Source organism: Larimichthys crocea, chromosome XXI (assembly GCF_000972845.2).
Source record: "Larimichthys crocea isolate SSNF chromosome XXI, L_crocea_2.0, whole genome shotgun sequence".
Classification (NCBI taxonomy): domain Eukaryota; kingdom Metazoa; phylum Chordata; class Actinopteri; family Sciaenidae; genus Larimichthys; species Larimichthys crocea.
Window position 1 is genome coordinate 12587842 of NC_040031.1, and position 25254 is coordinate 12613095.

The 25254-nt window shown below is 41.3% G+C and overlaps 1 protein-coding gene and 1 long non-coding RNA gene across 3 annotated transcripts in view; one reads left to right on the top strand and one right to left on the bottom strand.

The window, feature by feature from the left end:
- LOC104933862 (A disintegrin and metalloproteinase with thrombospondin motifs 20) overlaps positions 1-25254 on the top strand; it is a 78959-nt gene that overhangs the window by 49621 nt on the left and 4084 nt on the right. Inside the window, exons 24-36 of one of the 2 annotated variants that reach the window (XM_019272658.2) lie at positions 505-612; positions 1965-2129; positions 2871-3140; positions 4710-4871; positions 5136-5312; positions 17005-17172; positions 20193-20369; positions 21289-21459; positions 21548-21754; positions 21961-22090; positions 22930-23024; positions 23124-23218; positions 23326-23459. In XM_019272658.2, the coding sequence (XP_019128203.2) occupies positions 505-612; positions 1965-2129; positions 2871-3140; positions 4710-4871; positions 5136-5312; positions 17005-17172; positions 20193-20369; positions 21289-21459; positions 21548-21754; positions 21961-22090; positions 22930-23024; positions 23124-23218; positions 23326-23459 (2059 nt within the window). The remainder of the gene's footprint in view (positions 1-504; positions 613-1964; positions 2130-2870; positions 3141-4709; positions 4872-5135; positions 5313-17004; positions 17173-20192; positions 20370-21288; positions 21460-21547; positions 21755-21960; positions 22091-22929; positions 23025-23123; positions 23219-23325; positions 23460-25254) is intronic. The other variant, XM_010749396.3, reaches the window with a different exon arrangement.
- On the bottom strand, positions 8803-15824 carry LOC109141615 (uncharacterized). Its single transcript, XR_002042791.2, has 2 exons — positions 15126-15824; positions 8803-14309 (listed from the first exon to the last, which is right to left on the bottom strand). It is a non-coding gene; the product is annotated as an uncharacterized LOC109141615 (long non-coding RNA).

The following is a 25254-nucleotide window of genomic DNA, read 5'->3' on the forward strand; positions in this document are numbered from 1 at the left end:
AAATGTTTGCCTGTTCTGTTTTTCTTTAACCCCAAAGCCTATGTCAGTGTCACGGTGGACAGAGACCATAAGGCTGCAGCACACTTTTACTTGAGTGGTTTACCTGTATTGCATAAGGGCTCTTAGACACTGATGGACACCGAGAATGTTGAGCCCATGACCTTTCAGTCTCCAGACAGATGATCTGTCTCAGCTGTTGGAATTGAGGTCTCCACAACATGGTCAGACATAGAAGGCAGGCTTTGAGAAATAAACAATAAGAGAGCTTTTTACAGCTGCAGACATCCTCAACAGATGTATTTATAGCCTTGTTTCATGCATCTTTTGTTTGAACTAAATGGTTTCCTCCGTGATCTAGTCCTTTAGGACAGCTTTATTACAGCACCACATGCGCTGAATCTTTGTAGCCAAGGAAGTCTTTGAAATGTGTTTAGAAACGTGTTTGGCATATTTACTCCCACCCCTTCAATGTAGTTAACTGTATTTGCATGTTTGTATTTGCAGGACTGCGAGATGCCGGCCTGTCCGTGGGCCTCTCCGGCACAAAGCACGCCTCGACCTGACAACTCGGCTCAGCTCCTGACTCAGTGGAGATACGGCTCCTGGACAGCGGTAAGAAAACAAATAGGTTTTATTGGGTCTATCAGAGCACATTACGGCCCGGTAGGTTTACCTTACAGAGTCCAGAAAATATACAAAAGCAATGCGGTTTTTGTTAAGCGGTAAACAAATTCTTGTGCTGTCATGTCACTGTTCATCTCAGGATATAGCTCGAAGGGAAATGATTGGCTGGACAAAGAATCCAAAATGAGAACGCTGATGAAAAAGACTGTATACAAACATACGTGTGTGTGTTTTAATATACGAAAACCACACTCCAGTAATGATGCGTCTGCACGCGTTTGCAAATATTAGGTTTACCTATCAAACTTTATTGTACATCACAACATTCCTTCAGCTAGTACAGCACCATGATCCTCTTTGGCATTGTCTCTTTTACCCCCTGCTGCATTTACACACTTACACACACTTACACACACACAGGCTCCGCCGTCTGGGCTGAGAGGCCCCTCTGTCTCTTTGATACTTTGCATTGTTAGTCGTCGCAAATGAAAACCAGATTTCATCTAAACACGAGTCTACGGTTTCTAAGATTGAACCCCGTCTGTCAATCTGAAAGCCGGTATGAGCTCACATGTCAAAGAGGCCAGCGCCAGTGTGGTCTTAGAGACACCCACACACATAATACACACAACACATGCATATGCACCCACCCCCCTCCTGAGAAGCGGAACTGCCATCCTCTTCAGGGTATCACTGATATGAGAGGGGATATTAACATGCCTATTTGAGCTGGAGCCATTTGATTGCATTTGGTATTCATCCCATCACAAATGTTTACTGTGATGTCCCATTGAGGTGGCACCGGTCCAGCTATAGAATACAAGCAGGTGAAAGTTGATCAGGGAGTCGTTTCAGGACACCTGGTAAAGAATCCACAATGTAACACATTGTATAGTCCAGAGAGACTTGCTTGCATCAACGTATTGTTATGGAAAATATAGTCAACACACAGAAAGTCATCAAAAATCAACTCACCTTACACCCACTTTGTGCTCTTTTATACAAAAAGAGGCTATTTGATAGCTTCAAATTTAACATAATTGCAGTATCTGGGTAATTATATATCTACTACAGCCCTGCAGATTAGATACTATACTACTATAGACCCGTAGATATGATTGTATAGAGTATATAGTATGCTCTTGTTATCATTCTGGGCTGCCAGTTTCTTGAAATTGTATGGCACAGCTTACACGGCACTCAAAACCAGCCAATTTTGTGGTGCATTTTCTAAACTCTACCTCATGATAATTTCATAATAATCAGGAAAGATTGCAGAATGCAGTTGGTGAATTCCACATGAGACAAATATTTATCTCTGGTATCTGCATATCCTACAGTGCTCGGTGTCCTGTGGCAAGGGGAAGCGGGCGCGTTATGTCAGCTGCAGAGATGCCCAGGGAGGAGTGGCTGACGAGTCACACTGCGCCCACCTGCCTCGCCCCCCGGAGACCTCAACCTGCTTCAGCCCCTGCGGCCAATGGCGCGCCGGGGAGTGGTCTCCTGTGAGTGAAAACAGCCATCACTGTGTCCAATCAATACAGATGTTTTCCGTTTTGAGTAATCACTCGCATGTTCATCTTTCCAACGATGTTCAAAACTAAATCTCTGAAACAAAATGGTCATTTGCTACTGCTGTGATCTCGTGCTGTTAAGTACTGATTCGTGAATTTCAGCATGACAAGAGTGCACTCTGAGGCCACTAAAACACCAGCAGTGGGAGGGTTGCAGTTAGAGAGAGCCGGGGGTGATTTACGGCGATACCGCCATGATCTTTTAATTGTGTGCTAATGTGAAATAAAAGAGTCTAAATGAGATATCTCTGAGGATAAAGCCTTCAGTTCATTAAATTGATGTCATTTTAAGTTGATTTCTTCTCCCGTTGTGGTCGCGGTTACAGACTCTTGGGGCTTCACATCACAAGGCTTCACATCATGAATCAATACATGGGAGCAATCAGTGAAAACAACACTCCCCAAACTTGGCTGATTTAGAATCTGGTAAATGTCCTACAACGATGTCACTAGAGAAATAAATGGAAGAAACGCTGGGGAAAGGAATGCAAGCTGGAAGAATGTAAACAAAGATTACATGTCAACATACAGTATTGTGACATTTAGGAAGTATAGAATCATCAGTTTATTACTTGGTTCTCGTAGCAATGTTTGAACTTTAATGAGATTCCAGCTTTTGCTTGTGAAATCGACAGCCCCTCACCTCAGTTGCACTCCCCTCTCCACCCCCAGTGTTCAGCGACTTGTGGCGTGGGAACAGTCACCCGGCAGGTTGTCTGCTCTAACTACCACCAATCAGTGGACCAGTCTTTCTGTGACCCGGATGAGAAACCTGCAATAGAACAAGAGTGTAACGCCGCACCCTGCTCCTCGATCTACCACCGTCAACGCATCAACGACCAGCCCTACGGATATCCCCAGGATCCAGGACGCCATCCTGGACACAGCAGCTGGAATGTACCCTCAGCAGACAACCAGTGGAGGACCGGACCCTGGGGCGCAGTATGTTTGACATGTGATCTTTGGGGAAATAGAGCTGTTTACATGGCTTGTGGGCTATTCATTTTAGGAAATTACAATCAGAATTTGCATAATTTATGGGAAACCAAAAGATCTTTTTGAACTTTCATGAGAAAGCCAACAAAGAATGAATGGACAGCATAGTGCATGGTGCATATAAGGTGTTGTCAGGCATGTGTGTGTCTGTAAACACATTCTTGTGAACACACTTAGGTAGCAGATGGTTCAATTTCTCAGGGCAGAGGGCCATACATGGTAAAGCACTTCACAAACAGCACCAAGGGATAAATTTGCAATGCATACTAAGGACTGCAGAGTGTATATATAGTCTGTCAGTGTATGTATAGACGTTCAGGACTGTGTAACCAAGAAAAATTCTAGGTTAGCTCAGACTTGACCCTTTGACTGAAATTAAACGGACACAAACAAACCCAAAATGCTAGACACAGTTCAAGCTCGAGGCTTTGTTTTTGTTCTGTTCACATAGTGCTATTTTGGCATCCATTTTGCCGTCAAATTGCCCTTATATACCCAGATCACCATTATCGCAAACACTAACGCAAAGAGTTATTTTAGCTTTACATGGAAATTATAGCTCTGTGTGTTGTTTTAAAGCGAGAACCTGCTCCCTGCTAAGGGATAATTGACAAAAAGTGGTCAATTTTAAATAAAATGCCAACTTTTGGCACATAGTGTTTGGTGTTTTTCTTTTCAAACAAGCACAACTCAGTTAACAGATGGGTGTTTTTTTTATTTATTTATTATTTCTATCGAAATTCATGTTTTCTTTTTACTGCGAAACCCTATTTTAGAGTAGATAAATGTTTTGTGGGCTTTTATCTTTTTTTTCTGAAAGCCATGCAAAGACGGTTGTTCTATTTTCTAAACCCCCAAACCCCCCCCAGCAGAGGCATTCATCCCAGTACACTGTTCAGTCTCACATAATGAACTTGACTGAAAGCACTGCTGTTCAGGCTCACTCTGTGCTGTCCTCCCTCACATATAGAGAGCACTGAGTGTACTCACTCCCATTGACAGTGGGGATGTGTCATTTTAATTGGATGCAGAGCGTACCTACTGCTCTGTTCAAGGCAGTTTTGTTCGGTGTTTGAGATCGTCCTTCATGGACTGATGTTTTCCATCTTTGGAAGATCTTTTTGAACAGTGCAGCTGAGATTAGTCTTGGTTAGACTCAAAGGTAAAAATCGGCATAACAGGATGTGTATTTGTGTGTTTGTATGTGTATGTGTGCACCTTCAATTTTCTGGGATCAAAGATCAAATTTGAATAAGTAGAAGCTGTAAAATCCTTGTCAATGTTACAAAGATGGGCCAAATGCTTTTTTACTATTTTTAAACTGTGAGTTGGCTTTCACAGATAAGTATGGTGTTTATTCACTCACACTAGGCCTTGCATGCATAAAGTATCTGTGCCTTTGCCAAAGTTCAAACAAATTAAGACTAAATTCACCCAGTTATGGCCTGTGAGTTTAGGCATATTTGTGTCTCTGTCCGTTGTAGTCCTCACTGACACGCTCTATGTGCTCTGCAGTGTTCCAGTACCTGTGCAGGAGGCTTCCAGAGGCGAGTGGTAGTCTGTCAGGATGCTGACGGACGCAGCAACAGTTACTGCGATGAGAGGGTCAAACCTGCCGAGTCCAAGAGCTGCGACTCTGGACCCTGCCCACTGTGGAACTACGGCGTCTGGGGAGAGGTGAGGACAAATCACCAAGTTCAAAACATCCTTTTGGTTGTTGTGAATCTTATTTCCCACATAAACTCAATTAAATTCTGTCTGTTATGACTTCTCAGTCTGTACAGTATGTGTACTTACAAAACACAGGAATTTGTCCAGTGTCTGTTATTTAGGTCGCTGGTCTCATAAAGTCATACACATTATAAGACACATTATTATATTATAATGTAGTTACTTAATGTAATTGTTATTAAATGCCTTTTTTTTCTTTGCTAACCTCAGTGCACTCAGACCTGCGGTGGAGGGAGGAAGACTCGCCTGGTGGTTTGTCAAAGGCCGAACGGCCAGAGGCTCAACGACTACAACTGCGACGTCCTGGACAAGCCGCCCGACATGGAGCAATGCAACCTGCAGCCCTGCCCGGGCTCTGCCTCCTGGCACCGCCGACCATGGAAGCCGGTACGATAGTGCTAACTCAATTTCCTCCAACACTTATCTTCCTCACTGAGGGCGCGTCACTGTGAGTAGACATGGTGCTAAAATGACTTCAGACGTGTGTACTGAGTGTGTTTTTAGCCTGAAACTGTGGGAGGTTTTGAAGCGAACGCTGGGTAACTCTCGCCACTGTTGGCTAGAAAGCTCAAGCCCACCCAAATGGGCCCTGCAGTGGCATGGTGCTGATTAGAATCAAGAAAAAAAAAGAGAAAATCCAGAAAAACACAATGCTGCTCCACTTAGGGGTTCATTAAAAACACATGGATCCCATTTTGAGCCAAGACTCCAAATTAAAACCTATAAATTAGGACAGTGTTGTCCAACAATGCCATATATTTGTAGAGGCATAACTCTAGAAGATATTTATTTCATATATGAGGCGTGAAGTAAATGTTCTGTGTTGTTATTGCTGTCTTCACCCTGTATCCGAAGTACACAAGTGTATATTTGTGTATAAGAGTTAATATTATGACCTTTATTGAACAGCAACAAGTGAAATTCAGTGTATTTTGTATATGTATCTTTGTACAGTATGATTCTGTTTTACAAGTAGCTAGTTTTCGTTACCGAATATTATATTTAATATTTTTGCTGGTGCTTTTGGTCAGACCTCTCATATCTCTCTATGAGTAAATACAGGTTGTACAGAGGAAAATATTTTCAAAACATGTTTCAGTCGTATCTTTTTTTCTTTTCTTTTTTTTTTGGATAATGTGTTTTTTTAAAGTTGAAATGCAATTTAGAACGGCTTCATCTCTCTTAGGTTAAACTATATCGAATCATCTACGTTCATCACGATAACAGAGTAAACTATTAAACAAAAGATCCAAAATCTATCATATAAACACATAAACACATAAAATGCACAATGACTGAAAAATAACCAGTATAGGAAATATTTCTTCCTAAAATATAAATTGCTATTTTATGTTTCAATAAGGTATATTGTCCGGTATTATAACGTAGTCTATATCACATAGGAAAACAGGCTTAAATGCTTTTAAACTACACTCTAATTACATATTCGTAGATCTTTCTTCACCTGGTTCTTACTTTATACTATCAAGCCATTGAGCATGAGCAAAAACTACACTCACTACAGAATGGTCATATTATGTGTTGACGGAAATGTTCAGATATGATGCCAATCCTAACATCATAACTGAGGAATTCAGTCTGAGGTTTAATTAATCACATTTTAGTGACATTGTGATATTCTGTCATTATGATATGGTGCTATTAAATTTTACATTATAAAATGGTGCATTGTCGGTATCATGAAGACAGAGTTTTATCATATTTCTGAGCTCAGAAAAAGTGTATTTATTCTGATAATGGTAGGCAGCATCAGTGCAGCTTACTGAACATGAAACTGTCAGCGCAGGTTATCATTGAGCCGTTTCCGTTTCTCATCATTTTCCATAACGCAAACAAAAGCACACAGATACCTCCTCCTTACAGAGTTATCGTCATTTGTTGCTGTGTCTCTTTATTCTTTTGGCCAGTTTTTTTGTATTTCTGAAGGATTTTTTTTTTCTTTTTTCAAATTAAACTTATTTATTTGTTTACAATAGATTATTACTTGTTGCAGCTTTAATGCTTTAATGTTTTTTTGTCACCAGTTTAGGCAGATGTAACACTGAACTTGAATTATTTGTCATTATACACACATGTCACATGAACACTCCTGGTTGGGGCCTTTTCCTAAGATCAACATGTTACTCTAAAAGTATGCACGTGCAACAATCGTACATCAGTGACTTTGGTCCTTTTTTGTACTCTTGTCAACCAGTACAAAGCATGAACAATAGGTTTTAGTTGCTTTTACCTGTTATAGCCTTAAATAGCAATTACACACCTGCTGAAAATCTCTTCAGTGGTTAAAACCTTGACTTTGCTGCAGGGATGTAGAGGTGTACTTCAGGGTCGGTCAGTACATTATGACATCACTGATAGGTGCGGTTTCACCCGTAAACTGAAGATGTGCAGTGAGATTCAGTGATATCCAGCCTGGTAGTGAGTTACTCTTTAATGTGAAAAACTAGTTTCCAGTCAGACTTTGACTCCACAATGGATCTACAGTAACTTTGCTACAGTATGTGTTGAACTCAGGCACTCTGTCGGTTGTGCAGCTTTGCAGATTCAGGCTCCTGCAAGACAATCTGTGATCAGTTTTAAAATGTGACATGTAAGCACCCTGAATTATATTATTTTGGTTAAAGGGAACATAAACTTATTATGACACATATTTCAGGTCAAGTGTTGCAGCTGGGTCTGTATTTATGTCGTTGTCCTCTCAGTGAGGATGTCTGCAGTCTCCTCCTTTTGTTCCTTTGCCTCTCTCGCTGTGTGTGTCATACTCAACCAAGACATCCACTACAACAAAGACTCCTCAGCAATGGCAGTTTCACTCCCACTCCGTTCTTTTTTTTCCAAACCCTGTGGTGCAAAGTTACCAAACTCAAGGGAGCAACTCAACTTTATTTTGCATATTTTGGTTCGTTGTTGTTCTTTTTGCTATTTATTTCATTCACGTGCAAAAATACATAAACATGTTGAATTAGCTTTTTTCCCATTGTAAATATTATTAAAGAAACATAACTGTGAAATTTGTGTTGTTTCTCAATGCAATATTTTACTGACAAAGAAAATGCAGGACTGTACCTTTAACGACTTCAGCGCTCTGAAGGAAAAGCACAGTTTGTGTTAGGTTAACAACTTATGTCAGGAAGTGCACAATTTATGTTAGACATCACCCTAGGGAACTGCTTTACAAGATGGGAAAACAAAATAAGACACAGCACGCTACAAGAGGGCAAAATTTGGGATATATAGTTTATTGCTTCAGCAGGAGAACAGGTTTTGTTTAGTCACAGTAATTATTCCTTCGTAAACAGTATCTTAATACTAATATACTAATACACAATCCATGTGCAGTAGGTTTATGCAGTATACAGTGTATAGGTGAGTTACTGTAAACAGCCCATAGAAAAGACTTAACTTGTAGGTCATTATGTGGTATTTAGGTATTTGACCCTCAATTGACTTCACTCTGTTTAGCACCCATTTTAAGTAGTCCTTGTATTAATTAAGTCTTTGGAGGCATACTTAAAATCTGTTTCTATACCATACTAGTACATACCTCTGCATAATGTAGTGTAAAAACGCTGCAGGCCTATTCCTTTTAACATTTTATTTTGTAATCTCCCTGGAGAAAACATACACAGTCCAAATCAAACTTTGGCTCTGGGTGGCACATCTGTTTACCATTGCATTAATGGAGCTCTCCGTAATGCATTTGGCAGGAGACCGCTGGAGTATTACTTTTACTACAACAATAATTGGTATTAATTCATGCTGGCAAGGGTTGTTTAGTTGAGGGGATCCAAAAGCAAGCCCTAGAAAGTCAGTATTTAGAATACTTATTGAATTTTGTAGTTGACATAATCCTGCTTTTTTTTTTAGAGGCGGTTGTTCTTTAAAGTGAAACACAAATTAAAACAGCGTGAAAAGGCAATATCAGGCAGTATATTCTGAATAATGTAATAGTTCATATAAATTTGCCATAGGCTTCAACTTAAAATACGCCATATCACTAAATTCTATAATCAGAAACATCTTATGAACCAACTGCAGTGGAGCATTTATTTAATATAGCTTTATATGAAGCGACAGTGTAGTCCACATGCTAGATCAAGTGTTGATCAGAGTGATTTAAACTTAAACGAGAGGCTGACATCCGTTCACACATGTGACTTCTATTATATATTACAGGAAGCCTTTTTCATTTTTAATCAGTTTATAGAGCCAAAATATTAAATATTGCCTGTATGAAATGATAAACATTCAGGAGGCTCTTTTAGAGGCCAGAGGGGGATCAAATGGTCCAGGGTCCTCCTTGTATTACATAACATTGTCAAAATATTTCTCATGGTTTCAAAGCTTCAGGCGTCTTACCTTATGTAATGGCCTCTCCGTTGGTAGTAAAATATTTTTCTACACTAAATTAAAACACTGTCAATAACAGTAAAATGTATCTAATGTATTCTCAAAATATCCAATATTATTGTGCACTGTTTAATCCCTTCTTGGGAACATAGTTAACACATTTATTATCCCTCATAAAGCATTTTAATTCAAGCCATTTCTCCAATCTTGTTAAATATGTTTCAGAGGTACGCTACATTTCTTGGAAATAACCCAAATTACTTGTTAATAACTTGATTAATGATGTTATACTACCATCTTGACAATATTCTTTAATGCTTTGCACGTTGGTAAACATTTGACCAACAAGAGTAACCCTTTATGTTGGCATCCATTTACAGAAAGACAATAATGTCTTTACAATTGCACAGATTTTTCATAGAAGCTTTACTTTAGTTTGTCTCTCAAAGATAATCTGCTAAAAACTAAACAAACAATTGTCAAAACTTTATGCGTTTTCCAAATGCACATCATCAAAACACATTTGTCATATATAAAGAAGAAAAGACACAAAACCATTATCACATTTATTGCACAAATTCAGGATTGCAGACACATAGTTCAACATAAACTATCAGGAATGTAAATATCATTAAAACACTAATGGTAATTACCTTGAAAGCAATGTCGATGTCAAATATGTGCAGCAACAAAAAGGCTGTGTGTGATAAATTGGCAACCAAGGCACCATTTTAGTAATTTATGCCTGTTTGTTGCTAACAAAAACATACCGTTTCCTGTCCAGAGAGGGTTTCCCATGGAGGGGGATCGCAGTTGAGCGTCTGTGAACTAATCATGCTGTTTCAAATGAAATCCACATGCACAACATTGACATACTTGACTTTGGCCTGAGGGTTAGTGGGCATGAACATTCTCCAAACCTGTCACCCTGGGGTCAGTTGGTCGTGACATCATTGGGCTTGTGTTTCCTGATCCTGCCCATATGCCAGTCGAGTGTGAGCAATCTCAGCGGTGGCTGGAAGGTCCCTTGGTCTTCACAAGCATGGCTCTTGTCATGGCTTTAATTTAAATCTGAGTCAGGAGATAATGTTTCATTTCGGCCTTTGAGAGAAAGCAAAATAGTTCAGTTGATGATTTGCTGGTTAAAAGTCAAGCACTATGGCCTACAAATTTTGGCAAACCATTAAGACTTGGGAGGCAGAAAACCAGATGCTGCGAGATGTTATCCGAAGATTCAAAATATTTGGATCACAGCATGGCGTTCACATTAGGAATGGAAGTCTCTTTTAGGTCAAGCAGTTGGATAACATGAAGTTTAACATATTGCACATTGTAATGTAGATTTTCTTTGCCGGCACTTTCATAAATACCCTCGGAAATTGATGTTAATGCTGTCGGAGCAAAGGGAGCAATGCCCCTATCTAAAGAAATAAGAGTTGACCTAGAACCACAATGAGTTTGTTCAGGGCGCTGTGAAAAATTAAGAGAGGAGCCTATCTAGAAAGGGTAGATGTTATATTGTGGGCGATCTGAGTTAGGAGCAGATACAGTGAAATGAGAGTAGACAGGGCGTGAAAGTCTGGAAGCGTTTAGGTTGGTCTACCCGAGGCTCTTCCAATGATAGGGAACATGGCCTCACTTTGACACAGGTAGACAGAGCCTGCTTTTCTTCAACGCGTCGGTCAAGTATTATAAAGTGCTTTTAAGCCTCTAGGAGTCACCTCTTAGACTACACTTAAACAGATATTCTTCTCACATGAGGCTACCACATCAGACTTGATGGGGCCTGGTCCTGTTTGGGCCCGTCGATACTATCAAGTTGATGGAGTGAAATGGAGTTTGTAGGACTCAACATCTCTGTCAAAAAGCTTTTCGCCCCTCTTGCGGGAGAGACAGTGATAAACTGGATGTCATAGCTCACTTGAAGTAACGGGGAGATAATAGTCCTTCATTTCAACTCCAACATACAAGACTGTGTGAGGTTTTAGCTACACCAAAGAGGGTTAGGGATTTAGCTCAATGTGTATCGTAAAATTTCGAGTACGCTGTACTTTCCACGCGACTTAGCAACCTGTCAGATCTACTTAGAATGGTTTTCCTATGATAGCAGGGCCACTGGTCAACAGATGTGAGTAAATTACAGTCAGTCAGTGTCAGTTTTTTTCTTTTCTTTGGTCCTTTCTACACTGGTTACAAAAAGATACCAACATCAAAGCAAAAACCCAACCTTGAGTAATTTCTTGGGGGCTTTTCGCATTTCTTCTCATCATCAAAACTGGCAATTATTTCTTGATGAATGAATGATGAATTGTCAGGTCTATAAAACAAAAAAAGATGTGGTGCTTGGTGGTTGTTTTTTTTAAGTACTATTTTCTATATAAGCATTGTAGAGCTCTAGAAGATGTCATGGAGCATTTTGCATATTAACCACTGCATTATACTTTTGGCAAAACTTCCAGCAGGGAATATTGCCATTGCCTGTAGCTCTTGTCTTGTTTTCTACCATGTTTTGTTTTGGGGGTTTTTTCATGTATGAATGTTTACCATTGATGAAGTCTACAAAAGGATTGTCTGCAAAAAGAATCATCTTAGTTGAGTTTGAAGGGCTCAAACTAAAACCTGATGTTATTTTTTTGATGTTGACAGAAGAAAAATCTGCCTCAAAAACTTTGTAGCTGTGCAAGAATAACAGTTTTCATTTCTTTATTCATTTTCTCATTGACAGTGTTTTTGGGTTGACTTTTGCTCTGATGGAGCCATCTGCCCTATGTCAAGACAAAAAAACCTGACAGTTGATGAAGAGGTTGGGTTGGGATGTCGGTAATTTTGTTACGCCCCAGCCATTTGCATTTAGATACCAAATAATCTCCACATAAGCTCTGCGATAAATGAATTTTCTAAATCGTATTCTATGTGGTAATGGGACACATGCATAGCAGGTGTGGATTTTGGTGGATTTTCCATTACAAAATCAACATAGAACGATATAATTCTGCTTTGCTGTTATCACTTCCTTTATGGTTTTATCTTTTCTTTTCTTGTAAATCTAAACGTGAGGTCAGGATCTCCCCCTTTTTTTTTTTTTTTTGAGCTTTTCCATACTTTCCTCTATGTAAGCTGTGGCAGGCCGGTTGCTATGACAGATTAGAAAAGCAGCTGTGTAACATTTAGCAGGAAGAGGGAGTTAGACTTGAATGTCCCGTGTCAAAGGTCACTGCTTTATAACTTTACGGCTTGGTCTGCTGTTTGTATTTTTCAAGTTCTGGCATCAGGAATGGGCATTTTTCATCGTATCTATAGTTATTCCTCCACATCTGCAGCAGAGTACTGAGCAGTGCTGGACGTTGCACTATAATCTCTATAAACTCTCAGTGGAATGTTTAGACAGATGAAAGAGCTCTGCTGTTTTGTCATTTGGTTTTGACTTATGGCTGCTTGGTGTATCTTTTCTGAGTGGTGTTGACTTAAAAAGGAAACCATGTTGAAGAAACTGTATATGCCTACTCAACTGGCTGTTTATTTAACTCTTTTAAAAGATGACAAAGTCATACTTTGGAGTGCGCAGTGCGGAATATGATGTTTAGTTTTAGCCAATAACAAGTATGCTGCAGTTCCTGCAGCTGTCTGTCTGTCAGGAACTGCGTAGACAGACGGAAAATTATTTCCACATCTTGCAATCAATAATAATAATATGGCAAAATCAGCTTGTCACATCTGAAATTGATCATTGTGTCTTGTCATGTATTATTTGCATGTGATTATATTGGCATACTTTGAAAACTGATGGTACATCATACGTTATTTTTGTAGTTTGAAGCATCTGGTGAGATAAATGGTTGAAGTTAGTTAAGCTCAGCATGAGACGAGGTGGATTTCACACTGCTCCTGTGCATGCTTTCAAACAAAGTCTGTGTGGCTATTTTGTCTTGATGGATAAAAGATCTATGACTCTTGACATTCCTCTGCCCCATGAGGCCGCTCTTACCAGCTGTTCCCATGTTGACAACATGTGTTGTTTTGGCTTCTGTCTTTGAAACCTCCCTGCAAAACAAGACCATGAACAGAAAAGCAGCCCGAGTGTTCTTTGACCCTTTATCTTCCTCCCTCTCGCCTCACTGTTTCGGTCATTTGCAGAGAATGTGGTGACATTGATGAAGCTAAAACAAAAGACAGGACACTATCTGAAAGAACATTCAGTTTCATAATATTCCTACGTGCTGTGTCCTTCATTTGGTGTGCGGGGGGAAATGTAACCACCTTTCATTAGTATATTCTCTATCTCACAGCCTTGACAACATGTAGCCCAGGGTATAATTCTACACTCCCTTCACAGTCTACACTTGCAAGTTTGTTCTTGCTCCGGGTCAACACTGAACTCCTTTGAAGAGTCTATGTAACTACAGTTACCATATGCTTGGTATTACCATCCTCTTGCATTGTGAACGTGCTGCAATGTGATTGGAATTCGACCTTGGCTCTCACATTTTAAGATATGGTCTTACTTAGAACCACTAAATATAGAAAACATATAGGGGAAAAAAAAAAGATCTTGTGGTCTAAATTGACTTTTGCACATAATAAATCACAATTTCTTTGAAGTCTTCATTGTATATTACGAACTTCAAAACACAATTTGTTTGCAAAAAGACTTACTGTATAGTGTAATTACAGTTCTCACAGTAATAAATGTTTTCATGCACTGCTAGATGCTGGGGGCCGATGTGATCAGTGTTTAAATAAAAGCACCTCTACACACAGAGTAGTTTTGATCTGAGCCAAAAGGGGTTAGTTGGTTTTGTGGAATTTGCCTTCTCTCTGTGGGGTATTGTACAGTATTAGCTGCTCTGATTGCAATATTGGCTGAGTGACAGAAATTTAAACTCTACTTAAGTCTCTCTTGGATTCCTTAAAACTTTCCATGTGTCTTATTGGCTTACCTGTTCACACAACTGGAGGAGTGGGTGGGGTCATTCTGAAGTTGATGCCTGCCATTTATAGACAAAGACATTAATGCTGAAAAAAGAAAATCACGTCATAAATCATTGCGAGAATTCATCCGTCTGTAGGCGATCGATCAAAATCTAGACGTCTATGTTCAAAAACCTCCGAGGCTTTTATGGTTTAATAGCACGCAGAAAAGGCATGAATTAGCCAGAGTCTGGTTTCACACTCAATTATGTGATTTGTTCCAGAGCTGTGAAATACTACCAAATCAAGAATGCCGCTTTGGAGCCACTAAGTAGAATAATTAAGAGCTGCCTGTTCGTTACATGTGGCTTTAAATATCAATTATGTCTTTGCCTGCAGAAGTTCTGTTCGGCTTGTTCAACAAAAGCTGTTTTACTTGGCTGATTTTCAGCTGCGTGCCAAATCTTAAGTGGGTGAACCATTCCATTTTATAGTAATCCACATTATGCCCTAGATGAACCTGACCGGATTATACTAGCTTTAACCCACTTATTCATGTGAAATGAATTCCTGGGACAACGTGGGAGGGCAACTCTGTCTCATGAGTGTTTCATTGCCCATGAGACTCATTGATTTATGTGTTTTTCTCAAGGAGTTGCCCCTCGTGTTAAAGAGACCCTGAGAAAAACACTCACGCATTAGCAACACACTGGAGCACAGCAGAAAAATAACCTGCTTAAACCGACGTATATAAAAGTTCAGATAGATTCAATTCAATGCACAAATCTTCATACAAAGTCTGCTTTTTTTTTTCATTATCATGCACCGACTTTTTAAACATCCACTATTTTTAAAGCAAAGAGACGTTAACTTGTCACACTTGTAACGGCTGGCAGTAAGTGATAAGTGGAGTAGTCTTACCTGAGTGGGTGCTGGTGAGTGAAGCAGCCCAGCTGTAGATCGGTGAAGCAGAGGTCCCTGAGTCCTTGCCCTCTTCTTGCTCTCAGAGGTGAAGCTGTCCTCTGGTCCCACGAGCTGTGCCAGCTCTCTGTGCTCTGTGTTACCAGCTCTGATTAACTAATGGCTGACAGATGAGGTTGGCAGGGTAGAGGGAAGAGCACACCCCCATATAGTGTCTTTTCTCCCACCGTTAAAATGCAGATACAGTTCAGCTGGGGGAGCATAGCCCGTATGGCTGCGATTTCCTTTCTTCCTCCCTTTTTTTTCCTTTCTCCTCTCTCCTTTTTTTTTTCTTTTTTTTTCCTCCTGCTTTTACAGCAGTAAGGAGGGGCTAGCCCTCATCCGCCTCATCACCCCCCTCCGACATGTTTGCCTGTCTCTGCTCTTGTCTGAGGTAGAGGGAGTTCTGTTATCATTTTTGAGTGAGTGTGCAAGCGGGTATGTGAATCTGCCATGTTCAGGGACTCAGTCACTCAGCTCTGGCCTTGGCTTTGATGTTCTCCGTCAGCTGAGCCAGCCCTATGTTTAAAATGCCTCTGTAATTACAATGTGTATGATGCATGTGTGTGCCGTGTCAACCACAGCCCTGCACCACACTGAAGAAGAAAAGGCTGGAGGTGGCTTTGTTTGAAGGGTTCAAATGGATACTCCATGCCTTGATCGGTAGTTATTTTTAAAAAGGTAAAAATATAATTTAGCTCCTGGAAACTGGAGAGAAATGGAGAAAAATCCTCAAGACTTTTGCCGGTTCAGGTTCTTACTTTGCATTTAGTACAATCAGTACTGCTGTAGGAGCATGTGTTTGGTGTTATGCAACATTCTGAGATCATAATTAGAGGACAATGCAATATTATGTTTATTATCTGGACTGGAAAATACGCTAAGACAAAATGTAACTCTTCTCGTCTTGTGTATTCGATTCCAGCAACCCATTTTTGGAGTGGCCTTTTTGTATGGGGGCGCTCACTCGTCAAGCAGAAATAGCGGGCACCCTAATTGCTGTCTGGCCTCATGGGGATCGAAGACTCTAGAATATTTTCATCTACAAGCTCGGGCGAAGGCCTTTTTCAGAGCTTTCATCAGGGTGTCTGGTTTTTATTCATAGAGTTGTTTTTTTTTCTCCTCCTCCTTCTCCGTCTCTCTAGCTTTCCTGAAGTATTTCTAGGTCCCTTATTCGTACCAGATGATTGTCTCGCCCTGCGCATGCATCCATGTTCCCCCCCCCTGCATCTTTGCCTTCCTCTTGCCTCGGCCTCTGCCGTTCACAGCAGCTCTAAAAGTAATTCCTCTGTTTACAGGTTAAATAGTTGGCTGCATTCCAGCAGCGTCTGAGCGTCTGGAAAAAAAAAAAAGTTTTTTGGCGGAATCCATTTCAGTTGTTTGGTTCGGTTTGTTTGCGTTGCGTTCACTTGGCCATGAAATGCAACAAGGAAGCCGTCGGGTGCACCTCGTGTCGAAATCTAATTGCTGCATATGTTGTACTAAGAGAAACATTTTGTCATAGTGGCTCTGTGATTCCCTTTGTGTCTCCATTCTCTGGAGGCAAATAGAATTTTACGTGTGATTAAATATTCAACAGCAATGTGTCTTTTTTAGAAACAATGTCCTGAATAATCCTCACACCTCGCTATCAGCAACTTCTAGTGGAACTATTTTAAAGACATTTTCTGGGCTTCTACTCACTTTTTAAATGTCCCTACAGCCAATAAATGATCTCTGGGAACAGAATACAACTTCAGTGTTTGTTTTATCAGTAGAGATCGAGAGCGCTGATCTTTGCTAATATGTCTCTCATTCTCCACCCAACACCCATCCCCCCCTTTTCTCTCCCCTTCTCCAGTGTTCAGTGAGTTGCGGTCGGGGGACCAAGCAGCGGGAGATAGCCTGTGTTTATCAGAACCAAACCAAAATAGAGGAGGAGCACTGCAGTCATATGCCTCGCCCGCGAACACAGAAGGCCTGTCGGGCGCGAGGATGCCCCACTTGGAAGGCCAACAGGTGGAGAGAGGTATGTTTGTTCTTCTTCTCGTCTCCTCTGGCTCACAAAATAGCCTCTCGGGGACCGTACTAACAGTAACTGCTGCTGGCAGCTGAGAAACAAGCCCAAACACTTCCCAGAGGTTGAGGATGTCGGACACAGTACACACAGAGCACCTGTCCAATCACCACTTAGTTTATTCTTCAAGAGTGATGTGCCATTTCCTCAAGTGTAAACTAAACACCACCACCTTATTCGTAAAAACTGTTTGACATTTAAAGTCAGCTTTAAAGTGTTAAAATAGTTGTTTAGTATCTTTATGCTGAGCTTTTCATCAGACCACACACTGATCAGCCACGTTATGTATAAACCATCTATCTATCCACGTTAGCTACCTTAACAAAACACACTAAACATGGAGATCTGGAGTTGCAGCTGATGATGCAGCCGAGCTTGGCCTCCCATACAGATAAAAGCAGCAGGTTTCTGTACCATTGTACACAAGTGCAACCAAACCCTGGCATGGCAAAGTCCGCGCATAGACGAGTCACCAGGGGGTTGAGGTCGCTGTCGTCGTGGAGCCCACCACACCAGCCGTCATATCTGCTGCCAAGAGGAGCCACAGCACAGTTTTGGCCCAGAGTCACGTCGAGGTCCCTCAGGGAGGAAAAAAAATTCAAAAGCAAATTTATCACATGTCAGATGAGGAATGCTCTTTGTCATGCTTTATCAGATTACCCTAAGGAACAGGCATACTGTGTGTGTTCAAACACACACGATAAATAAAACATACATACACAATATGCCTCCTAAACCAGCAACATCATAAGAAACATATGTGGACACGACACCGACATGTCATTAGTTTGAACTTTTAAGAAAATAGCTCCACATCGAGTGAATGTGACAATGAGTGAGTCTTTGTGCCTCTTTGATGAATGCAAATATTCAGTCATTATCTCTGCTTTGGTCTCCACCAGCCACTGTGAGAAATATCTGACTCTTTAGACCCTTTACTCCTCTGTGTTCACAAACTATTTGCTAACTTTGTCTCTCTGCGTGCGTTTTTAGGTTTAAGTTGCGGGCTGAAAAACCAAAACAATGCTAAAAAGCTGTGTACAAGTAGTTATGATTGATTGTTAATATAAAAATATTCAAGTTTGCTTGATTAAAGGTCCAGTGTTTCAGATTTAGGGGTTTCTGATTGCAGAATATGTCAGAAATGACATATAATATGCATAACTATGTTTTCAGTTTATAATTACCTGAAAATAATTTCATTTCCAAGTAACTGTTAAATCCCAAAAGGTCCTTGAAGACCCACATCAGCCTCCCTCCACAAGACTCCTGCCACTCCCCACTCTTTGAGGGTGTCCTCCTCCCCTCTCACTCTCTCCCTCGCTGGTGTCTGGAAGCAATCATCTTCCTCCACATACCACCAGCAACCATGAAATCCTCAACTAGAGCATAAAGACATGTTTTATATCTTAATATCCATGCATGTGACAACTTTGAAACCTCAGCACCCACTGTTTGAGTTATTCCACAGCTACCCGGCCCTCTCAGTCACCTCTGACTGGGGGTGTAATGGCCAACATGTTAGAGAAGCTGAGGGGGGTGTGGACTGCCCACTGAACCAAGGACACAAGAGTCATTTTCCTCTTTTTACTGGTTGTTTGTGATGCTCTGCGCGCATATGTTTAGTGTAATATTTGAAATTGCTGTCAGACAATTGGTTCATCCAATAAAAAAAGATGTTTTTAATTGTTGTCTAGAGCTTTCCAGCTATGTGGATAATTTTGAGTTCTGTTTATTTCAATATCTGTCTTCACCTCAACACAAATGTTGTTTGTTGTGAATATTGAATTATTGAAAATGCACAAAAAAAAAAAAAAATCAGAAACATGTGTTTTCCAGAAACAGTGTTCCTGTTTCACCGGATAATCCACAGATCAGTCTGTCATTAGTTTTTATAAGGCTGTAAAGTAGTTCCAAAGAAAACAGTTTTGTTTCGCGGATTGTCCAGAGTTAAAGGGACACCATTTTTGAAAAGACACATTGTTGTTGCAGTTTTGAAATGTCATTTTTTATTGCTGCGGGCAGCATAACTAAAATACAACAAACATCTTTTGTATTGGGATGGCAGCAGAAATCTCACAACTCTGGAAAAAAAAAAGAAAGATGTGCAACGCGAGTGATAAAATATGGTTTGTAATTGGGCCATTTAAAGTCTGACAAGGCTCGCTCAACACTTTTCAGAAATCATAAAATAGTCTCTTCATTTTTCGTCTATAGTTTCATGATGTCCTCACGGTCTATGATGAAGGGGCTGCAGGTCTTTTGCACGGATAGAGAATCAGGTTTCCTTAGTTGTAGCAGTTAACGGTGACTATAATCAGTTTAACAGCAGGTTCTATTTTCATGCTTCGTAAGATTAAAAAAGAAAAAAAAAAAGAAGCATTTTTTTGATTTGAAGGTCAGATTTCCTACGGTGCTTTTTGTTCTCTTTCCAAAGTCAAGGACTTGACCCTTCGCATTCAACCACGCTGCAATGATAACACACGACTGCAGCGAGACACGAACAACACAAATACATCTGGAAGTTTTTCGGGAAATTTGATACTCTCTGTATAATGCCCAGATTTTCTGACTGTGTGAAATCGCTGAGGCCTGGCACAGTTTCTTTGAGGTCTGTAGGAGAGTCGGAGAGAAATCAGGCTGATCAGGCTCGAGCCTTACAGAGTGCTTCCTCAGTATGCAGGTATGCTTCTCAAAGCACATCAAAGAGATGTTCGAGATAGACCTCTGCGTGACCCCAGATATACGTCTCACAAGAAGCGACAAACAGGCTTCGGATTTATTAAGTGCATTGTTTAGGAGCATCAAAGCAGCAACAAACAACGAGATAAAAACTTGTTCTGATATGCTGAGTGGATTATCGTGGGTCATGTTAACAGATTTCACATTACTGGATCCTTTCTTTGTGTCTCTTCTTCTGTTTAATGCACCTTTTTCTCAATCAGATGTGGGGGGTTTTGTGTCTGTTTAAGCAGTGTTCAGTCACCTGTGGAGTCGGAGTTCAGAACCGAGATGTTTACTGCAGACTAAAAGGCACTGGCCGGGTCAGAGAAGATCTATGTGATGCTCAACAGCGTCCTGCAACCGTCCGTCCATGCCAAACTGCAGAATGCACACATTACACTTGGGTCGCTGGTGAATGGGAGCAAGTGAGTGCAAGACTTTCTCTTTCATGCCCTATCTACAACCTCCCTCCCACTCTTCTTTGCTCTCAGTCTCCCAGTGTGAGACAGATGAACAGATGTTTAACCATCTTATTAAGGTTTTTATTGGCTGAGATCTCTGTTCTTTCTCTGCACCATTAAAAAGACAACCTGCAGGTACCCTTTCTCTTGTGCGTCAATCGTAAGGGCCTTGTTGATAACCATCAGTCGCTAAATCATATCGATGGCCATCATCCCCTTTTGTCCCACTGCTGGATATCACTGTTCTTTGTCACGCCAACAGATGGTTTTTTTTTGTTTTTTTCCCTCCTTGCTCATCTTTCTTTAATGTCCCATGCTTTGTCCTGGAAAGTGAGGCATAAAAGAGGGGCGCCATGTAGGGACATAGCGCTGTATCCTCCTGCTGCAGGAATGTTTGCAGTGTCCAGATTCCTGTCTGTGTTGCCTTGAGAACTTACAGCCTCATTTCTTTCACAGTTTAGTCCTGAAATCTTTCTCGCTTTCTCGTGAAATACAAAGAAATTGTCATAAAAACCACACACACACACACACAACAGGCTTTTTACATAAATTCATTTTAAGATGGTCCATATCATTACTTTTAAACGCACCTATAAACCATTACAGGCCCTGAGGGAAACCATCTTAACTTTTATCTTTTATGGTAACCAGAGCACATGTTTAGGATCGCGTTCCTGAAGAGCTAATGTTGTCATTTTCACACAACACTCAATTTTCCTTACTTGTATAAACCTCTAATAATAAAGAGTGTCCATTTGGAGAGCTTAAAGAAGAAGCAAGCAGGAGTCTGAGAAGTGCTGCAGTGATGCTGTTGTTGAAAGTACAACACTGCCCCCCCTCTGCCGACTCTTCTTCACTCTTTGTGTTAACATTTTCACTGTAGTGTAATGCAACCTGTGGGGAAGGCACGAAGAGCAGGAAGGTGGGGTGCATGGGCCCAGAGAAGACACCCGTCCAGAATGATTACTGTGAGCCATCGTTGCAGCCACCGTCGCACGAGCCCTGCAAAGGACCTCCCTGCAACTACAGGTGGATTACAGGGGAATGGTCACAGGTAGGGAAAAAAACAGAGTATTTGATAACTGCTCAGTAGAAACATTTACTCATGGCATTGTTAGTAACAGTGTGTGTGTGTTGCTCAGTGCTCTGCCAGCTGCGGTGTAGGTTACCAGCAGCGCATAGTCTCCTGCTCTGTGACGCCCTCGTCTCAGGCTCTGCGCCCATACTCCGCTGCCCAGTCCTCCTCTGCCAGCTCCCGCTGTCCTGAGCCCCACCCTCCTGGCACCCGTCCATGCCTCCTAAGGGACTGCCCGCACACAGCCTACTGGAAAGCTGGCCCGTGGAGCAAGGTGAAACAAATAAAAGCTTGTGAGGCTTGTGAGAAATCCTCTTGAGCTAATCGGCATTTTCACAAAACATTTTGATGACTTGTGCATTTTTACGGTTCTGCTGGTGAAATCTCATTTGTGGATTTGGATCTGGGTTGCAGCGTATTTGTTCATTGTGTTGTAGCCGTGTAGTGTGTGATTGATCGTGCACTGTGTGTGTGTTGCAGTGCTCACAGACCTGCGGGGCAGGAGTGATGGAGCGCAGAGTGGAGTGTGTGACCTCCAAAGGCCAACCGTCCAAACACTGCCGTCCTTCAGAAAAACCTGAGTCTCAAGCTGCATGTCAAGACAGAGAATGTGAGTCAAACAACTTCTCTTCTCTTCTCTTCTCTTCTCTTCTCTTCTCTTCTCTTCGGCTGTGAAGCACATCATCCCAAAAGTCTACCACCGTTTCCAGCTTTTCCGAGCCATGTAGTGCTTACTACAAACCAGGAATGTGTACAGTGATGGTATTTAATTGACTGTGCTGTATATGTGGCAGCCAACACCGTATCTGATTGTGTTTATAGAAGCTCAACTTTTTGCTTTGTTTTAACACATTAGGCAGAACAGCGACCTCACCTTAATGCCTCTAGGAGTGATTATTTAGTGGAAAAATAAATAGACAGTCAGCAGTTTTCTACAAGTTGTGATATGGACAGTCTGTCAAAACACCTCAGGGGCATGTTCCGAGGCCGGCAGCAGGCCAAAGTTTCTAGGTTTGCTCCCCCAAATTTCTGATGTTTCAGTACTGGTGCGCTGGACTTGGCTTCTGCCAAGTCAGGCACTGCTGAAATTAAGATGTTATGCTCGGATGACAGCCAGTTCTGCGGTCAAGTATTAATATTAATCAGCTAATCAGCGTGATATGAGCCCTACAGCACTCTGGGAAAACAGAGGAGGCAACACAAATAATGAAACACTTTACAACAGCTCACATTTAAGTGGATGAGAGCCAGGTTACAATCCATTCTTATCGTAAGGTTTCATTTATTAACTTTTGCAATCTTTCTGGCTTTTGTGGACGACAGATTCATGGACCGGCTAAAAATCATGACGTTCAAAAGGATGGCGGCAGACGTCAATGTAAAAGTTTCCTGTTTCCGTGCTGTTTGCACTAAAACCTCTCCTTCCTCTCTGCATATTTCTTTTCCCAGGCCAGTTGTTCACTTCTTGCAGAGAAGTCCAGATGAGGCAGGGTGTGAAGATAGATGGGGAATATTATCTCAAAGTCAAGTCCCGGATCTTACAGGTGTGTCTGTCCTGTCAGAATTTCTCGTTCACACATCATGACTCAAGCTTCAGCCTCCTCTCGGGTTCTCATCTGTTGTCTCGATGTGTTTGGCCTCAGATATACTGTGCTGAGATGCAGACTGATTTCCCCAAGGAATATGTGACGTTGCGCAGCGGTCAGACGGACAACTACTCTGAGGTGTACGGGTACAGGTGTGTATAATGTAGCGATGACACTTGGCTCAGCGTAACTTCAGATAGGATTATGTAATTGCTGTGTTTTACACTGTATCCTAACACTGGTTGTCTTTAATACAAAGGTTGCTGAACCCCTTTGAATGTCCATATAACGGCAGCCGAAGACAGGACTGCGACTGTAGGAACGACTACTCAGCGGCGGGATACACACTTTTCCACAAAGTTCGCCTGGACCTGAGCTCCCTGAGGATAATGAGTGCGTGATTACTGTGCGATTTGCCGTAGTGTCTACTGTAATGAGACCACACATCAGTGTTGTTTTAACCCTCAGACGCCTTGTCACATGCTGTTTAACACCACCTCGGTCCTGAGAGCGCAGTATGCGCTTCATGCTTTCCCCTCACTCTATACTCTGAAATCAAAATAATGACCTTTTGGCACTCTCCAGGCAAAGACTAGAAACTTGGGGCCTCTCAGCACAAACATGTGAGCCAGAGAATAAAGGAATGCATGCATGCACATACAACGCAGACATGCGTGCCTGCTCTTGCGCGCAGACAGACAATATGGAGTGCTCCCTCTTCTTTCTTTCTTTTTTTTTTAATTTTTTGGCAAGCACACTCAAGAAGACCTGGAGACACAAGTGCACGCACCCATGCATGCAGCTGCATCAGTATCAGACACGTACTCATACTAACACACACATCTTCAGGCCATATTCCTCTGCTCATTACGGTCAGCTCCACCTTCCCTGTTGTGTTCAAATATGCCTTTGATTAGAGTATGTGGATTAGTCTACACTGTGTGTGTGTGTGTGTGTGTGTGTGTGTGTGTGTGTGTGTGTGTGTGTGTGTGTGTGTGTGTGTGTGATGAGGGGGAAGTTGGATTAGAACCTACACAGTCATCCTCCCATCCTCTTCGTCTGGTCTGAGTCCTGACAGCACATGTTCCCACCCCTCTGCATGGTACTAATTTGGCTTTCAGGCAGCTTTAAGAGACCTGGGGTGGGGGGGGGTTGGGTTTGGGGGGTGGGGTGTAATGAGTTCAAGATGAAGGGAAGCATCTCGTGAACTTCATCTTCATTTTATGCAGGCAACATGAAGGGAGGGCAGGAAGACACCAGTCATGGTTATCATGTGTGATAATGCAGGGTAGATGGGAATGAGTCCCTGAATTCAAAAAGTAAAACAAATATACTGTAGTAGGAAGGATATACTGTAAGTAGGGATGGTTTATTTTGCATCCAGGTTAGGAAAGACTTCATCTCTCTCTTTTTTAGGGAAGAGAAATGCACAAAACATTTGAGTATTCATTATATATTGTCTAAATACCACAGCAGATATGTGTTAGTTCTGATTCTGTGTAAAGGCAGTCCTGAAGCTTCTTTCAAAATACATTAAATATGTTGGAAAATAGGGTCGGTCGGTAGCGTAGTGGTTTAAGCGCCCGCCCCGCGTGTAAGGCTATAGTCCTCGCTGCAGCTGGCCCCGGCTTAAATCCCGCATCGGACGACAATATACTGCGTGTCACTCCCTGTCTATCTTCAGCTGTACTATCATAAAAGGCCAAAAAAAATAATCTTTATATATGTTGGAAAATAGTAAATAGTTGCAGAAAACATGTGAAAAGACTTGAACGATATATTACTGAAATGTGGAGAAATATGTCACCAGTTTTCAGTTAAAGATTTTGTGGGCGGTCCTTAAAGGGTGGCTCGATGACACGCTGAGGCCACCCTGAGCACATGGCTTCAGCCCAGACATGCCCTCACAGTCCTGGAGCTGAGAATACTGCAAATTTTTTACCTGATTTTGACACCTAATTTCATAAACTTGTCAATATTTTTAATTATTCAAATTTGGCTGGGTGGTTAAGGTCATTTGTTGATATTTACCTTTTGAATTTACTACTTTTTTTACTACTTTTTATTATAATAAACTAATTTGATTGCGGATTGTAATAATGCAGAGTTGATGAGCAAATTAATTGCTGGATTTAAATTCAAATCCCCTTTTTAATGTCTTAACATCTGCTGATGTGACAGTGAAGCG